The 26,306-nt window shown below is 43.2% G+C and overlaps 1 protein-coding gene across 4 annotated transcripts in view; it reads right to left on the bottom strand.

Annotated features, from left to right (window-relative positions):
* Nucleotides 1–26,306, bottom strand: part of ANO1 (anoctamin 1) — a 72,868-nt gene that overhangs the window by 10,773 nt on the left and 35,789 nt on the right. For 2 of the 4 annotated variants that reach the window (XM_057373006.1, XM_057373004.1), the window contains exons 4-20: nt 25,293–25,391; nt 24,131–24,282; nt 22,821–22,875; nt 20,756–20,807; nt 18,130–18,195; nt 17,576–17,631; nt 16,083–16,124; nt 13,125–13,189; nt 12,463–12,597; nt 11,084–11,244; nt 8,011–8,093; nt 6,390–6,401; nt 5,516–5,587; nt 2,400–2,474; nt 841–1,042; nt 240–351; nt 17–74 (exon numbers count right to left, since the gene is read on the bottom strand). In XM_057373006.1, the coding sequence (XP_057228989.1) occupies nt 17–74; nt 240–351; nt 841–1,042; nt 2,400–2,474; nt 5,516–5,587; nt 6,390–6,401; nt 8,011–8,093; nt 11,084–11,244; nt 12,463–12,597; nt 13,125–13,189; nt 16,083–16,124; nt 17,576–17,631; nt 18,130–18,195; nt 20,756–20,807; nt 22,821–22,875; nt 24,131–24,282; nt 25,293–25,391 (1,497 nt within the window). Of the gene's footprint in view, nt 1–16; nt 75–239; nt 352–840; nt 1,043–2,399; nt 2,475–3,575; nt 3,654–5,515; nt 5,588–6,389; nt 6,402–8,010; nt 8,094–11,083; nt 11,245–12,462; nt 12,598–13,124; nt 13,190–16,082; nt 16,125–17,575; nt 17,632–18,129; nt 18,196–20,755; nt 20,808–22,820; nt 22,876–24,130; nt 24,283–25,292; nt 25,392–26,306 lie in introns of all 4 variants that reach the window. The other 2 variants (XM_057373007.1, XM_057373005.1) reach the window with 2 other exon arrangements.

Genomic DNA, 26,306 nt, shown 5'->3' on the forward strand with positions numbered 1-26,306 from the left:
ATAGAAATGGAATTACCTCCTCCATTCGGAAGGAATGGAAAATGTAGACGTAGTCTCCTGGACGTCCAACAAATCTAGGGCACAATGGTTACAAACATCAGATGGATTTCATACTTCTAATGTTTGATTCCTAAAGTAATTGATGTCATTCYCCATGCCTTTGCGGGGGACCTCCTAATGTTTAGCCCTGAAAAGGCCTCCAAAAAGCTGAAACCCTGAACATCCCTTTCACCACTCACCGGCCTTTGAAGAAAGCCACGTAGAAAATGGGGGTGTAGGCATTGACAAATTTCAGCAGGAAAGCCTTGAAAATCAGCCTCTCCTCGAAGTTCTTGTCGGTCTTTGGCACCTCTGGAACCAATGGGACATGGGTAAGAAATGTTAAGGAATTATCCTAGCTGGAAACATTTCAAAGTCTTATAAATGTGGGTTTTGGAAAGCATCAGCCACCTTTTGAACAAAGGGGTATATGTGTATAATGATATATGTATTTATACACATATTTTTATATATAAATAAAAGCAGTATGGCTGCACTGAGGTCTGTGGTCAGCCTGCTGAGTGAGGATTCCATCAGTCAGTCATGTTACAACAGCAATTCCRGTTTCATTCCACATCTGCCTGACCTTCACGACATTCATTTGGAGATGGGCAAAAAATTAACCTGAAATAATTTCTGCACCTTTTGCTCCTGATAATTTTTAGAAACGATTTTTTTTTTAAATGTCCTACAGCGGCATTTTAACCACAAATTTGAACACCCTTGGCTTTGCTCATGAGCCCCAGTCATTTTTGGTGCTGTGATTCCATCCCTCCCGGCGGGGTGAGGGTCCCAACGCACCGATCTGCGTGAGCCAGCGGGCGATGCAGCCGTACACCTCGTCCAGGATGATGATCACCACCAGGTTGATGATGACGGCGGTGGCGGTGACGGTGACGCGGACGCTGGAGCGCCCTGAGGGCGTGGAGCTGATGGCCAGGGCTGCAGCCGTGGAGATCCTGTAGATGATCACCCCAAACACGATGGCGAACGTCAGCCCAACCTGGAGGGAAGAACAGCCCAACATTTACCCACAAATGCTTTGTTTGGGATTTAGAAATGACCTTAAAAATGGGGCCACACCCCAAGCCCACCCAGTTCTGCATTAAGGGTCCCAAATGCTTTGATMGACTGTAGGAAAAGATCCTTTCTCRTAACTTGAAAATCACAYGAAAAAAAGTGACACAATGATGCCACAATCAAAGGCAAAAGGCTTTTTTTTTTCCAAAGGAACCTAAATGTAAACTCCTTGTTCAGCAGTATTAAAAAATACTAATTTACTAAYAAATAACTTCTAAAATACTGTATATTACTAATGAATATAAGTAATAGTTGTCATCAATATAAACACTAATATTRAAAGTATGAGTGGGCTTGCTTTCAGCCCTGCCACCGTCACATGGTGTTTCCTCTGTGACAAAAACCCCTGTGTTTGAATCAAACAGGACCATTTCAGCTTCACTCCACACACCAGCCCTCAAATCCCTCACCTAGGCTCGCTGCATTTCCATAATCACAAACTTAAATTAAACCTGTTTAAATCAACACAATTCCTTGGAGAGGAAAACCCTTCTCAATTTTTCATTGCTTAAATAAGGGGACAATTTCAAAACATGATTCTTAAAAGGTACTGATTCTTCAGCTGACACTATGAGATTTGCTGCATTTCTGCTCTCTGAAAATACAGATGTTTAAAAAACCCAAGCCTAGACCAAAATCTCCACCCCAAATTAATTGATTTAGATGGGTGAATTCTACCTTTGGAATGGGCTTAAGCTTTTTTTTTATCTGTCTACCAATCTGCCCCATGACTTGAATTATTATTACTTCTGTCAACAGTAGTTTTAAACGCTGATGCTTTATCAGCAAATGGAAGATGGTTGTTCTCATCATTATTTTACTTTCTTCTTGAATTAAGTGCTCTGTTTGCAATTCTCCTGTTAGATGGTATAGCTCCAAATTTGATTTATTAAAAATCCTTGCAATTACGATTGCAATTGGCAGTGTCATTTCTTTCAAGAAATTTGAAGATAAAAATGATGTTATTCTTTAWTTCCTGACCACTTTCTGAGAGGGCTCTCTGTGCATTTTAAGTTTTATCCCATTAGTGGTGGTGGCAATTTCCATTTCTGTGCCCTCTTTTTCCCCTACYCTATTTTAGTGTTCTTTTTTTCTGTATTGGAAAGAGACATCAAAGCAGAAATTCAAGCTCTTGAAAAGTTTTTTAGGTTACAAACCAATCAAATGCTTGAATTTTTTCACTGGGAAAAAGCCATTGTGAACCACATCCACCTGTTGAAGTTTCTATCACTCCTCTTCCATACAATGACTCAGTAACAAAAACATCAGGTGATGCTTACCATGAAGATGATGCCAACAAAATTGGTTAAATAGGCTGGAAAACGGTCCTTCCATGTCAGCTTCTCTTTATCTGTCTGAAATTTTTTGGGAGGGAAAAAACAAAGGCATATTTAATAAAGAAGGAAGGTGTGATTTTGCAGATGTGATGGAAACAGAGAGGGGGAAGAAAAGGCTGGCAAACCCACAACCAGACAGGAGATGCAGACACAGTGTTTACAGGCACAATTCCACACCAAATTGTTTACTCCSTACCCAGGCTCAGGCCGGGATTTTTCTGTGTACTTTCTGAAGGAAACATGTAAATAGGCTGTCAGAAACCATGAAGTAAGGTCTCTTTTGCTGTTAAATATTTTCTTTTGCTTTCCCTAGAAAAATCCCCCTCCTTCCTCTCTTCCTCCACAGTGAATATTTGCAGCTCTGCTGTTGCTCAACTGGCTCCACTGAAATACAGATTTAAGGATTAAATTAATTCAYGCTACAGAGTAACTCCAAGGTGAACACACAATTAACAAGATTTAGTTAAGTGTGGTAAGGCTTGAAATTCCTTTGATTTGAGCGATTTTTCATTTTACCTGGATAATTCCATGGTACTAACAGGAACTATGGGAGTTGGAATGAGATGATCTTTAAGGTCCCTTCCAACCCAAACCATCTTGTGATTTTCTATGTAACAAGTCTGGGAATTCTCTGAATTCCCTAAATCCAGTCAATCAGCCCTGCCGGAATTCAGCCACAATTAATTTAGAAGAGCGTTGCTCCTCTGGAGTCCTTCACAAACTTTGATGCCCGGAATTGTTTTGAAACACCAGAAACAAAAGGAACATTGCAGAAGATAAAGCACACTTTGTAATGGACATAAAAATATTGCTCGAATTCTATTTTTATGGCATGCAGGTTGTCTCAGGAAGTGCAAGCAACTCTTTCAACACGTGGCCCATGCTCCACTGCAAAACAGAACATCCAGGATGGGAAATCTAAGGTTAGCCATGCAGTGCCATTCCCAGGTCATGSAACAGCATCCCAAAAAGTGCTGAAGGGACAATGGGAGGGAGGGGAAGAAACCCAGAACTGAATGTGAATATTAAACAAAGGTTCAACAGCCAAAAATAAATTGATTTGTGTCTTCCATAATTACTCATAATTTGAGTTTCTTCATAAGTTTGAATAAAAAGAACCAATTTCACCCCAGCCATGACTGTCTTAACTCTTTGTCTCCATTTGTTTGCTGTCTCTTCTGGAAAATATCGGTGCTTCTGATGGCAGTCAAAGGAAACAGAAAAGGGTYGGGCAACATGGCATTACAAAGCACTGCTCAATTAATTCCATTAATTAATTCCATGTTCTCTACTAACACAGCACTTCAGCACAAATGAAGTTAGTTTCCTTAAGGCTCTGTGTCTCAGCTTTAAGTTAATAAAACATAACAGCAAYAGAAGACAAACATTTGCCCCAAATCCTGGGGAACATCAGGCAATCCTGCAAAGGATATTTCCTTTTTCATACAGCATTGTGTTCTGCTTGCTCTTTTACAAAGTATAAAGAATGTCCAAAATTTGTTKTTCTTAAATTTCTTTTTAAAAAAATTGGACTGCTCTTGCAAAAATGATAAGCAATTTGGGTTTAGCTTTAGATATTTTTTCTTTAAGAGGGGTTCCAAGTTGTCTTACAACTGTTGAATTTGAACTTTAACACACTAGATTCCAATGAAAGATAACCACCAAGTCTTTCAGAAAAAAAACCTCCTTTTCTCACGTTTCCCAAATTAGTAACATCCAAATTGAACACAGCCCAAAAACTTATAAATAGTCTGGTTAAACAAAAAAAAAAAATCCTCTCTTAATTGCTCAACTTTCATTCTCCAGTATTTGAGGGCCACCATTCATTAATTGTCTGAATAATCTTGCACATTTAAGGCCCGAATTCTGATTATACTCAAAAGTACAGCGAGTTACAGGTTTTTAGCAGAATACAGTAAAATCTGTATTCAAAATCATTTACCCAGCATATCATAGAGCAGCAACCCCAACTGTTTCTCTCCCATAAGGGATTTGAAAGGGATTTGATTTGCATCTGGCCCTGAACCCCTTACACACAGCACCCTGTGGATCAGTGGGACGGCACCACCAGCCCCTCTGCAGCATCTTTTGAGAGGGGCCCAGCAGTACTCAGGTATAAATTTATTTTAACACCCATCTAGAAGTGCTGCCCCAATGAGTGTATCATGCAGATGTTATTGCAGTTGTGCTTTCACAGGGTTGGCACAAAATCCCAATTTAGGGAATGGTTCCATGTTATGGTGTCGCTGGCAGGAGAGAAAATCCTCCYGATGGGTTTGGTTTTGTGCTGGAGCTTTCACCTCTCTCATGAAAACCACAGCACACAAATGGCTCAGTTCTCACAGCTGAGAGGGAATAACCCCAGGCAGGACAGGCATCAGTGTGCAGTGAGAAAAGGAGTTCCCCAAATCTTCCTGCTGCTGACAGGAAAGGAGTTACAGCTCCAGTGAAAGGGCAGGGAAGCTGTTCTTAGGGAATGCAAAGAGGAAGGTGCTCCTGGGACASCTGGCAGCACCTTTCTCAAGAGCAGGTTAAAAGCACCAGTGAGCACGGCCTCGTTCAGCAGGATACAAGAGAAGTTGTGTTTTTAGAAGGCAGAAAGTTATTGCCAAAGCTGGAATTCTGTGTGGAAATTACACAGGGTTAATACTCTTCATTAATATTTTTATTAGCAGAGAAAGTCCAGCAAGACAGAGAACTTTTCCTGAGAGAAGGTGCTTAATTACTTTTAGGTGCTTTTATTGCGCAGAACAAGATGGTTTGTTACCGTTTCCTCAAACTTGATTTATGGCAGTTTACCCAAACTCAATTTATTGTGTAACAGCAGCACCTCTTTGATGAGGCCCAATTAGCTTCACTAAGCCACAATCCTGGATCTAATTAGTAAAGGCACTTCTAGATTTAATCAGGTCTGGTGCCTGGCACACCCCGAGCATCCCACCTGGAATTTGAGCACAGGGAGCAGTGACTATTTTTTACCTATTCCTTAGTCTTGGGTCACTACCTGCTGTAACACCCTTCTTTGTCATGAGGGAAACAAATGAATATTTTTACCATACCTCTTTGTGTTTGTGTTCTTTTCTCAGTGATTTTTCTAAAACCTTCGCTTCATATTCTGCTCTTGGATGATCCTGTGAAAGAAGTCGTATTTAATAAAAAAAGCAACATTACTTATTTTCTCTATTAGCTACAGATGAACTCTCTGCAGGTCGATTTCCTGATAATTTTTGCGTTTTCTAACTGAATTCCAATTCACTTGGTATGTCACTCATGTCAGTTGATAGCTGACCATAATTTAAAAAATGTCAAATCCTGTGTCTCCAGCAGCAGCTGCAGAATGATTTGGACAGCCATGTGCAGTGCTGTGTAGATTAAATTTAATATATGAGACATGCAGCACAACCTGCAGACAGCATGGATTTTAATGACATCTATTTTGGATAAAAATTAAATKCCATTAACGAATTTTAGTGATGCTCAGCTCATGAGTGGATTAATTTTCTGCCGTAAGGATGCAAAATACTTGGCTTTGGGATCCCATAAAATTGTCAGTTGGGGTGTTCCCCTAATTCTGTCCAGGACAGCATCCAGAGATTCTCCMTCTGCACCACAGGAGAAGGTGCAGGAAACACTTGGAAGTAAGAGACAGCCAAAAGATTCAGGAAGATTCATGGATTCGAATTCCCGATAATTACGCATTCATAGATGAGTCAGAATTTAAAATTATGCATTGAATGGGAAACAGAACAGAGCTGAAAAAAGTCTGAACAAGTGGAGAGGGGAAGGGTGTAAAGGCAAAGCAATCAGTGGGAGTTCTAAAGAAAATCTGATGCTCGAAAAAGGAGAAATGGAGGTCAAAAGATGGCATTCATCAGTAGAYATGGAATAAAAAAGGTAGGAGCAATTTGAAAAAAAAAAAAATGTTTTCCAAACCTTGACTGCCTCCTTCAGGAAACCAGAAAAAACCCACGAAAAACAAGAAAAAAACAAAAAACAAATAAACAAAAATTTGATTACTGAACTGTTGCAGGTCATGTTGTATTTATATATAAAAATTACATAAACATAGGTACAGTGGATGGTTAGACACTACCAGAGGAAAAACACTCTATTCATGTTCTACATCAATTAACATTGTTGCAAGCATGGTATGAACCAGGCATCCCTAAAAACACCAGAGGATGAGTTGCTTCAGGCTTTCATATTTCACCTGAAACCTCAATTCTTCAACGTCATTCTAGCTTAATGGGAAAATCTTAAATGCTAAAATAGGAACAGGAGCATCTTAAATTCTAGAAATAAGAATAGGACAATCTTAAACTCTGCGCTAAACCTGTGACTGTGTTATTTACCACWGCCCACCCAAAACACGGAATAAAACACACAGAATTGACAGCTGCTGGTTTGGCTGTGCAGAGCTCTGAGCTCAGCCAGGAAGGGAACAGACACTGGAAAAATACACTTAATCCTCCCTGCTTTCATGTTTGCTAACAAGTTACCAAAAATAAAGGAGCCTATAGCGCCCAGGAAATCAATCCCTGTGTTCTCTCCCGGTGAATAGGCGGAGAGCAGCACAGAGGCTGCTGGCACAGGACACCTCCATCAGCTGGGGAGGGATAAATGTATTTAGGGGAGATAATTCTGAATAAAGAAAGGYTTTGGGGTGAGGGGCTGTGCCGGGCTCTGGGGGCTGTGGGGTGTTAAACCCAGGGCTGGTGGGGTTTGGGGTTCACGTGAGCAGCACTCGTGGTGAATCCATTTGGGGCATTTGGAGATGTGACCAAGAGGTCACAGTTCTTTTAACAAGAGCAACAGGCGAGGCTGGGGGCTGGGGCTCTGCTCCACCAATGTGCCTCCTTTATTCTTTGTAAAGCAGCAAAATTGAAACCAAAAAGATGGGGAACAGCTTCTCAGCTGGCTGAGGATTTCCTTTCATTTCCTTCTAAAACTTCCACTGATTTTGAAGAACTCTTGTCATACAGATTTGGCCCTTTTCTCCTTTATGCTCTTCAGCAGCTTTAGCATAAACCTGGCCAAGGATATTACTCCACCACCTCCACACTGTGTCCCTCCCCATGCCTCAAGCCCACGCCTGGCAATGTTTTCTGAGGTATTTTCCAAGTTGGGGCTTGATCCTGCATCATTAAAGTTAACAGGAATTTTTCAGTGCTTTTTTTTTTACAGCGCTGTAACTTTATCAGCTTCAATGGCCTCATTTCTGATTTACAGCAGTGTGTGATGAATGAGGCCCTTGGCTCTTGGCAGCCTGACTTCAACCCAGCAAAAGGTCTGAGCTGTACATTCCATGCCTACACTGCTAGGTGTGACCCCAACTATTAAAAAAAAAAAAAAAAAATTGTGGCTATACAATTATGCTTCCATGGCAACAGGACCGGACTAGTCATGCCCTTGCTACAAAATCCTCAAATAGCTCATGTGCAGGGATTTTCCTTCCTTCTAAAGGACGGAACCATCCCAAGAACATGAGGCAAAGTCTGTCAGGGCAGGGCAGCAGCAGGGTGGAGGGCAAAGAGTCAGAACTGAAGTGACAAACCTCCTCCTCTTCAAACCCAGTCAGGTCCCACCTGTAGTTGAGGCGCATCTGTTTTCTCTTCCAGTGCTCCATAAAGGTGGCAGCTGAAACAACAGTTGGACAGACAATATGTATTACTACCTAAATTCAGTTTTGTGTTTGCTTTCATTCAAAAGCCATGTCTGGCTGGGAAACCCTGATGTGCCAGGAGCCAAATGTTCTGTCCAGGTAAGCTAAAAAAAAAGGAATTTGTTACATCCACAGCTTCCTGTAAGAAGACAGCAGCAATTGTTAAGGGGTCTAAAAAAGTCAAGAACGCAAATTTATTTAAATATTTGTACGTGTGACTGATGATATTCTGCATATCATTTCATCTGTAAGTCCAAAAGAAACCCGAGTGTTATCTGTACAAAATAGGAATGATTTCACTTGCACTGATGGTGAAGTGACTCACTCAAAGCTATCAAGGTAAAATATTTTTATATCATTTATATCACATCCATCTAGTGGCCAAAGCAGCATGGTTGGCTCTAATCATCACACCCAACCCCAAACCCTCTTGTGAAAGCTGCACGGGGACAGTGAAGCCTTTAAGGGTTTTAATCATTAAAAACCCAACCATTTCCTTTTTGACAGAGAAGGCTTGGAGAAAAAAAAAAGAAGAACCCTGGTTTGAGCAATTCTTGAGTCCCAATGAATGGTCCCAGCCTATATCAGTCCATCTGCCCTGAGACCGGGCGAGTTCTCAGAGGACAGATTTGGATGCTGGGAATACACCAGCGCTGGACAATAAATAAGTGATTATGAAAGAGGAGAGTCTACCAAGAAATGGCGCTCCCAGGGGAGCTTCCCGCAGTGAGTATTAACAGATGTGCTCAGAAACGTTCCTGTCCAGCACAAACACAGGCAGGGACAGGGTAACAGAGTTGAACTGAGAGGACAGGACACCCTCATGGCCGGGGCCACGACATTCATTCGCCTTCCAAGAGAAACTCTCACATGGAAAAGCTCCAGCCGAGCCCCTGCAGAGGCCACGGGCTCCCTGAGGATCAGCATGGCCACAGCTGGGGCTGAGAGGATCCCTGCTGGAATTGGGGCTGGAATTGCCTCCCCCCTGCTCACCACCGGGAATTCTCACGCCAGGGGCTGCAGCTTCCATTTACAGGCAGAAACAGGGAAAATGGACAAGGGGCTACTGGAAATGCCCCCGTGGCACTGATTTACAGCAGGGCACGGGCACAGGACAGGGTCTGGAGAGMTGGGCTGTTTCAGGAGCCTTAGGGGGAACTGCCAGGGAAGTGCCACACTTGACTCTCCACGAGAGAATTGGACCATTTAAAACCCCTGACACTGCRTCCAGCCTTGGGGTGTTTCACATTTTTCYCTCTGTGCTGCATGGCAYAATGATGATCCATGACACAGCAACCCCTCCTCTGTGCTGTGAGCCCGGCTGAGCTCARCCTCCCCTCAACACTTCACAGCTTTCCCTCCAAACCTGCACTCCAGCCCTGCCACCAGCACTGGCGCTTTCCTATTTCAACTGCAGGTGAATTTAATAACACAAATTCAAAACTACGTGGAGAAAGTTGTTTTCCAGTTGAAGAAGACCTCTTTGAAACATTTATGTGGTGTTGTACATTGAGAAAACTTTATATTGAGAGCTTGAGGAGTTCCACATCCCACTCAAAACCCTCTCAGATTTCATACAGAGCCCAGACYCTGCTCCTGCCAATCTGCCTAACTCTGCACAAGAGTGTGAAAAAATGGAGGAGGGGACCCAAAGCTGTTTCCTGTGGAAAAGGATGCAAACTGTTCCTTTTTGGACAACAGGACAACATGCCAAGACCATGTGGGCCTCACAGAAATGGGAAATGAGGGAGACCAAGGCTGACACTTGACTCTCCACATGAGAGAATTGGACCATTTAAAACCCCTGACACTGYRTCCAGCCTTGGGGTGTTTCACATTTTTCCYTCTGTGCTGCRTGGCAYGATGATGATCCATGRCACAGCAACCCCTCCTCTGTGCTGCACCCCACTGCTCCCCAAATGCCTCTGCCCTTGTCCTTCTCCTTGGGGTACATTCATCGTGAACTCTCTGTGCTGCATCTAAAACAGCATTATCCCAAACACAGACCTTGGCCAAAACCTGAAATCAAATTGAGTTATGTTGAATTGRACTTAAATCAGTTCAGATGAATGGTGCTGTACAAACAGTTCCCTGTGCACTGGAACAGATGAAAACTCAGGGTAGAATATGGGGATGAAATACAACCCAGAACAGGTTATTATGTTAATCCAAACCCAAGTGCACAGCAAGGCTTGTGCTGCTCTCAYTGCTGCTGTGGCCATCACAGTTCCTCTCCCCCAGAGCCCATTCCTGGAGCAAGGAGGTTCCCCATCCCTCCTCAAGAGGAAAAGCCCTCCACAGCCATTCCTGAAGAYATCCTCACCAGGATCTCATGAGAGGGTTCTTATTTTGACTCAAATTCCAGAGACATGCCCAGAAAGGCCACGTGATGTGCTCAAAGCACGAGGGCAGCAATGGGATCAGGAAAAATCCCTCTCCACCACTGCTGCCTCCTGCCAGTCCCCTTGCACGACATCTGCCTGCTGCCAAACCTGGTGAGCACACTCAGGAATCAATGTTGGTTTGTCCCAAAGACACTGAAGGCCATTACACTTCCCCAGGAGCCCTCCCCTCARCCCCAGAGTACATTTCTTCTCTAATGTTCTAAAGTGGAAGCTGGCTCTGCAAAGAGATTTTTTTTTTGTTTTTGGCAAGCTGTGCAATCCCGTTAATGAAATTTTGACACACCACGCAGCGGTTTTATGACAGATGCTTAACAATTTCATTTGCTATTCAGCTTGAGCAACTTTTTGAATTTTAGTCTCCAGTCCAGACTATAAATTTGGGTGTGACAGTTCCATGGGAAAAAAAAAAAAAAAAAAAAAAAGGAGGAAGGGAAAAAAAAAGAGAAAAGTTCTTTGTATCATTAACTGTCTCTGTATAAATACACTGTTTTATCTCCTCTGTTTCTTCCTGTTGTGTTTTAAATAATTAAAAGCTGAACATGAAGGCACAGAGCTCTTACCCCAGAGAGCCATGAAGACTGAGAAGAAGACGGTGGCAGGGTTATCGAACAGATGGCTGGCGCGGGCGGTGGCACACGCAGAGCTCATCTTCCAGTAGCTGCAGGTTTTGTCACACAGGGGACACATGGTGATGTTGTTCCTCTGGTCACACATCTCCATGCTGCAACACAGACACCACATGGGGGGTCAGCACGCTCAGGGTGGCTCCAGCTCCCTGCTCTGGGGAATTTTGCTCTGTTGGATACGATCCTACACTGCTACAGGGGATGAAACCCTCATGTGAAGCTGCCTCCCTCCCTCCTATTCCCAGCAATAGGAGGGAACATTAATAAAGATATAAAGCTCTACACTTCCTTCTCTAAGATCTTAGAGAATAAAATCAAATAAAAATAAAATSAAACGTTTTTGCTTTGAAAYACAAACTGCAGCAACAGATAAGGTACAAGGGAAGCGCTGAACATCAAGAGACTGGAGTTCAACCAATTTATCTCCTCTGTGCTCCATCTGTGGAACAGCAACACTGACCCTCCCTTTGACTTTCTTCAACTGTTGGAAGCAGTACAAAGCAATCTTAATGAAGAAAAAGAATTTAAATCTATTTTTCAGTATYCATTATCTGCTTTGTTATTCAGGGCTGGTGCTTGCTGTTCAAGCCATGTAATTTGCATTTCCAGCTGATGATGCGTGCAGGGCAAATAATGCAAAATCAGAGGGCTGGAAAAAACGTTTTAATACAAAACTTGCTAAAAGATTAAAAGTAGGAGGACGTCCAGGTTTTGTTGATGTGATCAGAGTTGCTCATTTGAGGGATGCATATTCCTGATGCCTCTCTGTGTCCCACAATGGCCTCCTGAGCATTYTGTGCTGGGAAGCACCAAACCCCATCATTAGCAGAATTTTGATGKYTTGTTTGAACAGAATKATCTCAGTTAGGGAAAAAAMAAAAAMCCAACCACCTGAGCAGYGGGCCAAGAATTATTTTTAGGCCATCAGTGCAAACTCCCTAAGTCATACTAATGATGAATGCTAACGAGACAGAGAGGGGCTGCTCCGTGCCCTTGGAGAGCCGTGGCTTATGGCAAACAGGATCAGTGGGCTGTGGAGGTGGATTCATTTTAGGCACAGCTTCTAAAGGATGAAATGTGAGGATGGAGAGTTTCAGGAGCACGCTGTCCTCCAGCAAGAGCTGGGGAGAACAGACAGACCCCAGGATCAGGGATTGGGGTGTCAGGATGGGCCTGGCATGGAGCAAGCCCCAGGAACAAGAACCCCCAATTTCAGCCTCAATATTCCTGAAAAAACATTCCTAAAGAAATGTTCAGCAGCTCTGAGCTTCTGGGCCCTCCTGCAACAGAATCCATTTATTTATCCATTTTACCTGGGTATATTCTCATCCACAGTTGCACAGCCATAGAGGAAAACGATTATCCCTACGATTGAAGCTGGAATGAGCATTTGTGTATAAACTCCCAGCCAGGCAAAATACAGCCCGATCTTCTCTCCAAAATATTTTCTGAAATACATTTAGAAAAAAAAAAGAAAAAGAAATGAGAGAGAAATATTTCCTATTTCTTAAAATATAACGTGGCTAAAATTATGAATCACATCTGGATTAGGCATGGAGAAAGTAAGAACTGATGACCTGTGGGAATTTTTTTTTCTTCTCAGAGGACTCTCTTTCTCATGATGCTTGAAGACCATCCAGAGATAGATACAGGCACCCTGAAAAYAAGCTTTGTGGGGGGACATATTTGGTCATATTTTGGCCGTATTTTCACCCACTATGCAGACCAGTATGTTTGGACCTTCTGTGAGTGAATCCTCTTATAAAACCACCCCATTTCCTTCAGGGAGTCTCAGGTCTCACCCTGAGCAAACAAAATTTATTAAAAACATGTCCCCTGCAAGCTTTCACCCTGGGTGGGATAGACAAAACTCTCTAAACCCACAAAGAACTCCTTTTCCCCAGCAAATTTCATATTGTCTGGAATCACCCCATGGGCATCCCCGCAGAGCTGAAAGCCAGGGCTGAGCTCTCACCTCACCAGGTCGATGGGCTGGTACTTGTAAAACACTCCATAGCTYGCCCACTCCTCACACAGGAGCTGGAAAACACAAAGGCAAGAGCAGGGTGAGAGGCTGCATTTAAGGGCTTTTTTGTTTTTGGCTTTAAACCACGAGAAGCCAATGATTTCTACTCTTCCTTTTTGTCAGGATATGGGCCAAGGAAAACARTGAACCCCRTTACTGATGGGCAAAATCGAATCCCTCACAAAAATAGGTTCCTCTGAGACCTTCAGCTYACCCTTTATTTTGTAAAATACAGAAATRGTGCTTYTCAAACCTGATTTTTTTCCTTCATTCAATTCAGAGTGAACAAGRAACCAGACTCAATGGGGAACCAGGACCGAGAGCAGGATCAGTACGGGGAGGGTGACAGATGAATCTTGTTCCTGGACCAAACAGGATGATGTTCCCTGAACTTCATCCCATTTCATCATGGGAAACTTGACAGCTGTCAAACTCCTACACATCCCCAGGAAAATGCAGAAAAGAAGAGAAGGGCAGACCAGAGACCGTTCCTCCTGCTCCACTTCACCACAGAGAAGCCCCACAGCAAACAACATTTCTGAAGCAATTTGGGAATTCTTCTGCCAAACCTYGAGCACAGACTTTCCAGCTGAACTGCTGTACTTCTTACCAAATAGTTCAAGCCATTAAAAAAAAATGCAACTTTTCAGCTTTTCCAGAAATGTGATGTCAAAAATATAAGTGGGCTGTGGGTTTTCCCCTCTGCAATCCAAAATCATTAATCATTATTAGTTTCCTTAAAACAGTAAGAGCAGGAACTGGAACCTACCAGCAGGCCTTTATTAAGCAGCAACATTCTGGCAAATTTTATTTTTATTCTGCTTGAGGTTTCTTTCAACCACATTTCCCCCAAAGTTTAAGGGAAACTGCTTATGTCTGGGAAGCAATGATTTGGGACACCTCAATATCCAAGTGCAGCACGAGCTAAGCCACTTCCTTTTATTTACTTTCTTAAATTTCATTTTTAAAACAAAGTTTGTGCTGGAAATTGGATTTATTTTCTGTGATCTAAGTTGGTCAGGCACATCAGGAAAACACTAAGCTGAGGAGATTTTGCATCAGTGCCATGTTTTAGTTTTGTGCAACTCGAAACCAGATTTGTGCCTAAAGTACAAATGAATTATCTCATTTATCCTGACATTTATCAGCCTGATATTCAAAGCACAGCTTCAAAGACATGATTAGAGGAGATCAGCACACTAGACCTAAATATTTACTTCATTTCTATGCCTCAAATCTTTAATTTTCCTTTTAAAAAAGGCACAGGCCTAGCCCAGCACTGGATAAGATTAAAGAAAGCTTCAAGAAACCAGAAGAGACATGCCAAAATACACCAAAAGATTATTTGATGGAACTGAAAGTCAGAAGCCAATGTAAACACTTCCAAACACACCATGAACTCATGAAATTAGTGAATTTGTGAGGTTTGAAATGTTAGTAATGAAGAAGATAATCTAGACACTTCCAGAAACATGGACTTTCATGCTATTTTTAGTTGAGCRATGCGTAGCTTAATAATAAAAAGACAGATAAGTGGTATTTTTAACACAAATCAATGCAGGGAGGGAAGTAACATCCACTGCCTTTTGATGAGCCATTTGCACCTCAAGTACCAGCAGGCTGTCAATTTTGGGTACCTATTTTTATATATCAAGCCTGAAGGTGTTTCAATCTGCTTTTCCTACGACCTGAATGTCCAGAGCATTTCTTTGGAGGAAAAAAAATAATGAAAGAAACAGGGAAGGCAGAATCTCAGCTCTGAAAGCCCAGCATATGTAACTCCCAAATTTAGTAGCTCCTGAGAGAGCTGGGTGTCACCTGTGCAGTTTTTGCACAGACAAAAGCCACCCCTCTCTGGGGAGGGGTGATGGGGAGGGTGCAGTAACTGAGCTTTGAATTYTAGAAATCAGCATTTCTGCAAAGGCTGAAAAATTTGGGTTTTTCTCATATTTCCTCAGTATAAAGTGCTACTTCCTATTTCCTTAGGAAAAGTACCTGCTTAGAATAATTTCTACCTGTTTTACAACAGCAGACAATAAAAGCACAATTGAAAGCCTTCACTCCAGCAAAAAGTGATGCAATGCCTCAGTGTACATCCACAGGGCACCCGTTAAAGCATTGCTGAGAGCCTCTTATTCCTGATAAATATTGAATGTTTATCTTTCCCATTTATCTTTCCCCTTTATCTTTCCCATTTATCCTTTCCAATCACTTTCACGCTTTTGTTTGCAACTGCCTCTCCCTCTCACTCCTCCAATTCTGAACCTCACGCCAGCGAATGAAACAGGATTTATGACCAACASAGACAACAGAATATGACTGAGCATATTCTCATCAGAGCTGGCCTGAAATGCCATCACCTGAATTTTAGGAGGAGTTATAGGTCAATATTCTTACCAATGTGGCATGAAAAGTATCATTACTTTATACACCTCCACGCTACAATCCACATTTGGGCAAATTTAAATGCTGGAAAGCACTTTTTTTGCTTATGGTTAGGCATTTACTAATTTTCTTTTTCAGTTTTAAACCATGAGAAGCTAATGACTTCCACTCTTCTTTTTTGTCAGGATACGGGCCAAGGAAAACAATGAACCCCRTTACTGATTGGCAAAATTGAATCCCTCACAAAAATAGGTTCCTCTGAGACCTTCAGCTTACCCTTTATTTTGTAAAATACAGAAATAGTGCTTCTCAAACCTGATTTTTTCCCCTCATTCAATTCAGCCAGAAGACAGAATGAACAAGAAATCAGGCTCAATGGGGCATTTAGACTGMACTTGATATTTAATGCATTTTCTGCAACACTTTCTGCGGGATCTCAGCAAACCCATCCAGATTCCAACAAGTGACCCTTCAGGCTGGGACTCTGGTGAACACTTTCAACGCCCCCATGCATAAACTTACTTTTCTGTCATTGGGCTCCACATTTTCACCTTCATAGTCACCCTTTAAAAAGAGAGAAAATCTGCGTCATCCAGCGGGCTGTGCCAAGAGCTGCTCCGCATCCTGCACACCCACMTCTCCCACTCACTTAATGCATCAAAACCCCAAAAAAGCAATCTGTAAAAATAATGCTGTATTTTAGGAGCCCATTCATCACGGCACACTTTGTCTTCTGTCGGCGGGCACATTAGGGAAGAGCAATCGTGTCTGTCAYGGGGGAAAAGGAATGAATAAGTGATAAAGGTGGCCTAAAAATGTCAAGGGGAAGGATGCGGTATTGCCGTGGCATTTGGGGCTCGGCTCAGTCCACTGGGGAGAGGAGGAACCAGCTGGGAGAGCTGATCCCCCTCCAGCCTCTCCAAACACTCATGGCTGATTAGATTGGAAGTTTTGATTTGGACCTGTTTTCTGATGTGATAAAGGAGTAAATGAAGACAATAAATAACTTATATCAGTTATGAAATAACAAGATTATAAGCAGCTGTCTGAAGATGCGAGGCATGAACGTGAAGAGGAGTTTATTTAACTTTCCCTCTCAATTTCTGAACGGCACTGCTGGGGTTTGAGAGCCAGAAAAAGAGGCTGCTTTGCTCTTGGGTGCTCCAGGATAAAGCTCTCACAGTCCCATGTGAAACCAATRTGTGTGTGGGGAGCAGAAAGCCAGGAAGATGCTCCATCCTCACATCCCTGCTGGAAAACTGGCCCCGCGCTCGACAGTCCTCGGCCACTGGCATGGGCAGTGTGTCAGGAGAAAGCAGCACGGCTGGCACCACCCCATGGCATCTGCCAGGCTTTTCTGGAAGCTTTAGAGCGCGGGTTTGTCAGGGCCAGCTGTGCCCTGCAGCTCTGCACCAGAAGGACCCTGGCTGTGAGCACCTCTGACAGGACGGGGGTCCCCAGCTCGGCCGGGAGCACCACCAGAATTCCTGAGCTCTCGCTGACCCTCTCGGTGAACACCACGCTCTGGGCATCTCCCTGAGCTGCTCAGAAGYGGATTTCATCAGGAAGAAGGTCTGYAGTCACATCCAGCCCTGTGGAATACTCTATTTCAGATTCTTGCTTGATTTGCCCTGGTGACATGGACAGWCGGCTGCTGACACCTCTGCAGGGAGATGTGGACAAGGGATGCAGCTCCTTGGTGCCCTGGGAAGGAATGTGCCAGGGATCTGGGCAGCAGAAGGTCAGGAAACAACAGAAGCATTTAATTTGCTAAAAGACTGAAAGAACTCTCCTAAGGTTATGTTCAAATTTACGATCATCAGACGCAGAGCAGAGGTGAGGAATTCCTGAAAAGCGAGCTGAGGGTCAGAAACAACCTGCAGAAGTCACTGCAGTCGTGACATGAGTGAGAGCAAAGTCAGCCACATTTGGGATGATGCCACCAGCACGTCACACACGAGGGATTTCTTGGTGACAGATAACAGACACGTAAAATGCACTGCGGGATCACTTACGTCATGCAGAGGATATGCAGCGCTGTAAACTCCATTGGCAAGCAGGCTGGTGATCCCTTGAAAAATAAAGACATAATAGTTATTTATAATTTCGAGATYAGACAGCCTCACTTCATCATCTTTCCTGGAGATTTCCCTCCAAATAACAGCCACTTGATCGGATAATGATTTTTTCTGCCACCTCATTCCTTCCCATGTTGTTTCATTTTTAATCATATAGGTTATTACACATGACTCATTTTATGAAATGGAAAACTGCAGAGAGCAAGAGGAAGTCATATATATTTGAGAATCAAGGATTAGAAGCCAATGACTTGAAACTAGTCATTAAAATAAATCACATTTTCTGAAAAGTGAGTTTGATTTAAAGGCAAGCCTGAAGATTTGAAAAGTGTAGCAGAAGGCTGGATCACAAGGAGAATATGGCTGGAATTGATGGCATAGGAGAACATACACCCACACCCATCACCCACGCAAAGTTTTGAATTCAGGGCTCAGATTGATCAGAGAAATTGTAGGGAAAGCCTTTGCGAAGACCTTGGCGTGATACTTACCATATTTACCACATTTTCGTCTTTTATTTAAAAGGGCAGTTTCCTTCTTTCTTCCCTCTCCTTTCCCTGTTTACACAGCCGTTCATTAGTGACATGCATGAGGCTGAGAGCAATTAGCGCTTCATCTATTAATTGTCAGTGGCACGAGGGACTGGAGGAGCTCTGCCCTTCCCAGGGGGTGTCGATCCCTAACCAGGGCCAGAGGGAGGAGWGGGTGTGGAAGTTTGGGGGAGTACAGCACCATTCCCAAACGTGGCTGTACCAGCACCTTGGAATTTAATGCAGCTCATTAATTCCCTAATGTTCTTAATTTCCAGCAGCTGCTGGCTTTAATAGAGCAACTTCCAATTCTGTTCTGGAGATATCGTGTCACCCGTGAATGGACATTTGGGGATGGAATGAACCAGCTCTGGATGCTGAGTCAGAGCTAAGCCAAGCACGTGTCTTTGTGCAGGGCAGCAGTGATTAATGACAACTGAAAAAAAAGAAAAAAATATAAATCTGGCCAGTGGCATTGGGGAAGATTTGAAAGGACTTAAAAAAAGAAAAGAAAAATGAGGTGCTACAGTGTGCTCCATGCTGCCCGTCAGTTCATGGCTAAGAAAAGAGTGTGGGACTGGATCTGAAGGGACAGTGGTTATGAACCAGCAGCCAGCTCACTGCAGACTCATTTTTGATTGCTCTTGAAACGAGGATTTTTCAAGTTCATTAACGTTTTCGAGATTCTAATCACCTGCTGGAGGAGCAGCTCCAAGAGAGCTCAGTACCTTGTGGTGTCATTAATTTTCAAAGCGCTATTTAAGATTATACAGGTCTATGAAYTGTCTGCAAATGTTTCCACACTCCTGGCAGAAACAACTGGTGAGCAGAYAAATTAGTTCTCTAGAGCTGTGAGAAAAGAGCTACACAGTCCCCTTCCACATACCTGGCTYTAACAGTGAAGCCAGATTCACATTTTCACCAATTTTCCTGAGGAATAACAAAGGCTRCAGTGTTCCCCTGGGCAGCAGCGCTGCCTTTTCCTGCTGGCAGCAGYGCTGCAGCATTATCTGTGTTTGTTTAAATCTGTTTGCCACCTCTGCTGGGCTGTAACCCAGCATTCCAGCAGGGAACACAAAGGAGCTGATTGAGTCGTGCAGGGCGTCCCACAGCTGGGCTGGCATGATGGCATTTTGATTAGGAAAATTGCGTGGCCTTGCCAGTCTCAGGTGGAAGAACCATCCAGGAATTCTAATGCTCCATCCACTAGCATCTTCCCTATTCAATTAATCCCTACTGTGTTTCCCATTTCTGGCCAAAAAAAAAAAAGGAAAAAAAAAATCAACTGAGAAACCAACCCAAGGCACGAATTCAAACTGAGCTGYGTGACCTTCCCCTTTCAAGAGTCCAAAGACGTAATTTCCAGTGAAAATGATCCAGCACCAGAGTGGAAAAGGGTCCTGAAAGTCACAGAATAACTTGGATTTCCCATGCCACGGAGAACAGCACTTCTGTTAATACTGGCTGGACACCAAATTTTAGTGTATATAAGGAGTCAACMATCGTGCATTGTATCTTGTTACTTCACCACAAAAGTCAAAGCAGGGGAATAATTTGTGGCGTCATTGTTCCACTATTATTTGATGTCTTTCTGAGCAGCTGATGGGTCAATATTGAACAGAACTACCTGTAATTCAAGTTCCCATTGTTTTATTGAACTGCTTGTAGGCAAATACACGCTATAACAAATTTCAACAGTTACCAAACATTTTCTTCCACGTTCATGTGCTTTTCACATTTTGTTTGGGAATTCACCCTGCCACTTCATTTGTTTWGATTTACCATTAACTCTTTGTTAACTTTGTTCCCACAGCCAAGTGGATATCTGTATATCATGATATGTATAAAATATRTATGAAATGTATAAAATAAAGTATATAACAGCTGAGCAACTGAGCAARCTGCCAACAAATCTTTCAGGTGACCTGATTTGAAATTCATCTTTATCGTGGGTTGAATTCTTGCAGCACAAACCCTAAGGCTGAAATCCTGAAACTCTTGGCTGTGGCAGTACAAATTCCACATCTCCTGCCTTGTCAGCACTGCTGTGAGAGCTGAGATGCCCTGTTCCAGAGTGAGCCTCAGTCCCTGGCTGCTCCGTGGGCTCAMCTCAGCTCCACTCAAGACAGGAATCAGTCAACACCATTTGACTCAAATCACTGGGAAACCATCCCATCATAAAATGCAGGGTTCCTGCTTGAAGGGAATGGGCCAAACCATGGATTTTCATCGCAGTTATTGGAATTCATGGAAATACCCTCGTCCACTTCAGGGAGTGTGGAACACAGAGCATGTCTCACCTGCTGGTTTGTGTCACYGTCCAGCCCTGCTGCAAAAGCCCTAAGTCACAGCTGCAGGGTTTACATGTCACCTACTATTTCATTTAGAGTYGAATCTATAAACTCACATTTGAAAAAATGTCAAACAGCCACATGAATTAAATTAAATTTCCAAATAAAACAATTACATCTACCTACATCAAATYGGCAGGGGAAAAAAACCCGAACTCCACAGCCGTTTACAAAATGCAATTATTTTCAATACTTCAAAAAAGATATTGATCTCAAAGCTAAATAAAGTTCCTTACCCATGCTATATTTTGCTTTGGTACACGTCGTTCTTTTCAGTATTTCATAAACCTACAGGAGCAAAAGAAAAGAGAGGAAAGGGTTACTTCAGACAGCGCCAGTGAAAAGCACAATCTTTTTGTGTACTGCTCAAATATTGGCCGAACCAAGATGMGGATGAAGTCATCATTCTTTAATAAAAGTCATGGTATTCAGGAGAGCAGGGCTCGGAGCTCTCCGTTCTGCACCTCCTGCTCAGGAGAGAAAAGCTTAACTAAATAGTCAGAGAATTGATGGGGTGACATCCAGCCCTGGCACAGCAGAAACGCTGCTTCTGCTCCTGTTAGGCATTGATCAGAGCTCAGGGGTGTTCTCCCAGCCCGAGAGAACACACATTCTCTCTTTCCTCGCCTCCCCTGGCTCCGTCCCAGGAACTGAAGCCGCGCTCCGGCCTCGCGTACGCGACACGCAGCAGTTTATCAAACCGACCCAACACGGGCTGACCTTAACATCCCTTAACCTGCCTGACCTCGGGGGCAAAGCACACGTATTTATTTTGGGATTTATTGCATTTATTGTGGAATGACCTTTGCACAGCTCAGCAGGCTGCCCGCAAGGCTCGGCTTTCGGCCACTCCCGTGCAGGGATGCTCTTGCTGGGCACAGGAAAAGCTGGAGAGAAGGCAGCTCCTGCCCACTGCSYGGCCTCTCTGGGGAGCTGGGGACTGTTTCCCATCTCCCTAAGCCCTGTGCTAACTTCACTCTTGCCCAATTCTTGCAGGAAACAACTGAGGGCACACGGGACAAATCCTGCAGCTCATCCGTCACTTGTCCTGGAACCCCAGCAAGTTCAAGGGCTGTCACAGAGAGATTTTTTAGTTATATAATTTTTTTTTTTTTTTTTTTTTTTTTTTTTTTTTTTTTTTTTTTTTTTAATAACTAAAAGGTCTTTGGCTTAGTTTCTATTCATCAAAGCCTCCCAGGCAGTGACAAGATTCCTGTTCATTTTGCAGCAGGTGGAAGGGTCAATATTTGCACTGTGGTTCAAAAATACATATGAGAAAGGCAGGGGAGAACTTTAAGAAAGAAGAATACAAACAGAAATGCGCACAGAATAAAATGATGCTGGGAAACCTTCAATACATTCTTCATTACTGAGTGATTTACGGGGATTTTACACAAAGCAGCCGAGCACCAGCATTATTGTTATGAGCCCAGTGATCCTTCAGCCATTTAAAAAACCCCATTCCCTCCTCTTCCTCTCAGCCTCTCCTGTGAGCTCCTTTTTCAGTGCATTTTTCAGTCACTCTTGCTCACCCTCTTGTCCCGTGGTACCATTTTGTCTGGCTGCCTTGCTCTCGTGAATTTTAACWCTCCATTTGTTGAGTTSCTTGTACTTACCAGTTTTTTTTTTRCTATAATCTGKACATGCAAAAGAAAGCCTACAAACAAAACCCCAGGATTTTTTTTTACCCCCCAATCTCAAGTTAAATGCTTTATTTGCAAAGAAACCAAATCAATGTTTGCCTTTTTCTTTCCCATTCTGTGCTCCTGCATCTTCCTTCCCATGTCCAGCTCCCCTTGTCCTCACAACCTGTGCCCCAGCTCTATTTCATCTTCTGTAAGTTAGATAAAAGCCATCAACATCCACAATTTTAATACCATTATGGAGCATTTTCCCCCAAATATAACTCCCTATAAATACCCAGCTGTTTCACTGGAATTCCCCAGCATTTTGCAAAAAGAACAATGTGTAGTTACAAAAAGTTAAACGAGTCATGGGTGCAGGCAGCTGGTGGCAGAACCAGTGTTAAAATCTAAATATTCCCAGCTGGTGATATCTCTACTAAGAAAAATAGAAATACTAAAAAGAAGATCCAAATTATTTTCCAACAGGCAGCAACCTGTTAGCATCAAACAGTACTCAGAACTAAATCTGGAAGTGCTTTATTTATCATTTCAGCACCTGCTGGCACAGGGGATCCGTGGAATTTGGTTGAGAAATATAAAATTGAACAGACATTGTACTAATGCTGCTAACACCACAACCACCATCCACCATCAATTATTTACAGGCAGTACTTACTATGGTGCTTCTCGTTTTACTGTCGAAGAAGGAATCTTTGTCAGACAAATCAAATCTGTCAAAASATTAGGAGGAAGCCCATTAGGTTAAAAAAAAAAAAAAGTCAATGATTTCCTGTTCTTGTTGACCCCTTCAATATTTTCATTTCTCCTGGGGGTCTCTTAGAGCTCACATAGAAGAGCATCTTGTAGAAACCTTGTTAAAAAGCAAGTCCCTCCTACCTCTCACCATTTAAAGAGGCTGCTTATTTCACATTTCACGGCTTTTTCAGCATGGGAAAAAGTGTGTTGATGCTCATTATGTTGAATTTTCCCTAAAAATCTTCAATTTTCCCTGTGAGGCCCCTGTTCCTGTCTTGCTCAGCAGAGGACAGGTGGTGCTGCTGGAAAATCCACCTGCAAACGGTGTAGGACCCATCCCTGTCTGCACTCAGGAGCATCATCTGGACMTTCTCTGAGCCCCCAGGAGCCCCCCATGCCCAGCAAACACACAAACACATTTCCTTCGAGCCCAAGGACAGTCAGATGTCACAGTGACAACTCACAACCTCATTAGTGTTTTGCACCTCTGGGTGAAACATCAAAAACCCCGACTGTGCTGGGATGAGCTCCTGCCCTGGGACTGTCACCCGTTCCAGCTGGCACACCCCTAAACACAGCCTTCAAAGTGACTSCTCTGGGATGCTGGCCAAGGCAAAACAGCAGCAGAGCAATCCAGACTCTGCCCCRTGGCTTTTTCCCTGCACCCACATTTACAGCTGTCCTTGCTGATCTGGGACCGATGGCAAAGCCACCTCACTGCACTTCAAAGGCAAGGCCTGGCTGGCACCACCTGTGCTCGCTGCCCACAGCAGATATGTGAAATTATTCTGCAATTGATCAGCCCACATCTCTGGCTATGRGTTTTACCGAGCCTTTTATTTACTGTGGAGAAGAGGCTGTAATAAACCACGTTATAAATCCCCTTCTGGCAGCCTGACAGGTGAAGCGTGTGGCTGTGCAGACGGGCATTCTGTGCCACAACAGCAGCTAAAACACACTGARACTTCTCTGCAAAGACTCATTCCTCACCAGCAAGACAAAAAAAAAATCCCCAAAACAGTAAATTTATTGCAAAATGGAAATATTCTTTGCAGCAGTGCCACCCAAAGTGTTCTGTTCCCTTTCATCCCCTGGTGCCTGAGCTGCTGTCAGAGGGGTTGGAAACTGTGGGCATGGAAATTCAGGGAAAGCTTTCACTTACAGGACATGGACATTCAGGGAAAGCTTTCACTTACAGGACATGGAAATTCAGGGAAAGCTTTCACTTACAGGTGCTGCTTCTCCCTGGAGAAGGGGTAGGACAGGCGTTTCACTGTCTGGGGTTTGTGTTCTGCGACTTTTGGCTGGATGGGCTCCGTTATTTTTTGAATTACAGAATTAATCTTTTTCAGGAGACCATGGGTCTGGTTGATCTGATACATCTGAGGGGAAAAGAGAAAAAAAAACCAGTAACACCTTCCTACTTTTTGGTTGGAATGATCAGTAAGGAATAAACAAACAATTAAGGAAATATATCACAATAAACTACCAAGGAGTATGATTTACCTTCTTGAAATCATCCAGAAAGAAAGGAATGGGAGAGCCAAAGTCCCAAGGGTTAGGGACCCACAGGATCACAACAGACTTTATCTAATTGCATTTCTGATTAAAATCCCTGCTAAGTGAGGCAATAATGGGGATTAATACAAAATCCAAACCCAAAGTGTGGTTTTAGTGCTGTAATAAATGGTGCTGGGCTTGGAGGCTGTCTCTTGCTCCATTATGGACTTCCCTGTGCAGGCTGAGACACAGACTCAGTGTGTGTTTAAATATTAATCCATCTCTGAGCTGGGCTCACTGAGCAGGTCGCTATCTATCTATCTATCTATCTATCTATCTATCTATCTATCTATCTATCTATCTATCTATCTATCTATCTATCTATCATCTATCTATCATGGGTGATTTAGAATTGATGAAAATACACTGCCATTCCTCTAATGGTATTTCAACTATTCTGAAAGGTAATTTATTATTTTTGTAGCAGAGTGACTGGCTGTATATATGAATAGTCACTAAATGCAGTGAGACAAATTCTTATTCTTATGCTCATTTTTAGCAGTCTTCAGGTGAGAAAAAAATGYCCAAAACACACCCAGAAATTCCATCATCAGTTGCAAGCTCTCCTCTTAAAACACACTGAGGATGAAATCACTCTCAGCATATACAGACAGTTGCAGCAGCCAGAAATTCTYGATTTCCATTCCTCCTTCCACTTTTTCTTTCTGCTGCCCCAAGCAAGTGTGTTTGTGACTTTCATTTTTGGTGCACGTGAGTGAATTGTTTTTAAAAWGCATGTGGAAAGAAAAATCTGCATTTGTAAGGTGCTCTGAGAGGAGCATACACCTAAACTATGCTTTCATGAGGGAAAAGAAAGAAAATCAGGACTCACCTTTTTTGTGGGCATCTTGAGCTTAAGGAATTCTGCCTCTCGACACAAAACATTCCAAGGTGCATGTATTTTTACAAATCCAATCCCGTGGATTTTGGTCTTAAAAAGAAAAAAAAAAAAGCATGAGAAAATGTTACCGATGACAGGAAATTAAGGAACAAACAGTTCATCAAGGCAAACATGATAAATCTCATTTGTTTGAGAGGGTTGGTTTCCAATAACAGGACAATCACTGAACACCTCACCCTGCTGAGCTGCTACAGAAYGTGACCCAAAAAATGCTGCTGCCTCCCAGAACTATTACCACGAGGTTAAACAGATAAAAACTGTTTGGGAAATAAAAGCTAATGGTTGTGGGCACAAACACAAATGTGRAGGAGAGGCATCCAGCCAAAATGCTGTGATTTTATGAGTGTGCTGTAATTGCTGGGGCTGGGAGAGTCCCTGCTGCCTCCTGAGAGCTGCTCACACCTCAGAGGCACAGCCTCAGAATCAAACGGGAATATCTCCATCAAAGCATTAGGATTTGGTAGGAAAAACTCCCCAAAGCAAGGGAGGAGGAGGTAGAAGTCAGTGACAGTATCAGCAGCTTGAGAATTCTCCGAGCTGTGCTCCSAGGGCTGGACAGGGATGTTTGTCCTGGCACTCCCACACCCACCCATGTTTGCTCCCCCTGGAGCAGCCACTCCAGAGGCACTGGACAAATGATATCTGACCAGGAGGCATTCAGCAAACAGGAGAGAAATGAGCTTTAATGAACCTTTCTAACCTTGCTGCTGCACCGACTCGGTTACAAAAACCAGCTCACACACAGCTGTATTCCCACAGAGAGAGAGGACAYRGTTTGGGCTGGAAGGRAGCTYAGAGATYACTCAGTTCCAACACTCCTGCCATGGCCACGCCAGGCTGCCCAAGCCTTGTCCAACCTGGCCTTGCTTTAATCAATTCTTTGTGGACATTGAGGCACTGACCACAGCCCTTTGTGCGTGCCCGTCCAGCCATTTCATTGCAGGG

Source organism: Malurus melanocephalus, unplaced genomic scaffold (assembly GCF_030028575.1).
Source record: "Malurus melanocephalus ecotype Western Australia unplaced genomic scaffold, MMel_1.1 scaffold_182, whole genome shotgun sequence".
Classification (NCBI taxonomy): Eukaryota; Metazoa; Chordata; class Aves; order Passeriformes; family Maluridae; genus Malurus; species Malurus melanocephalus.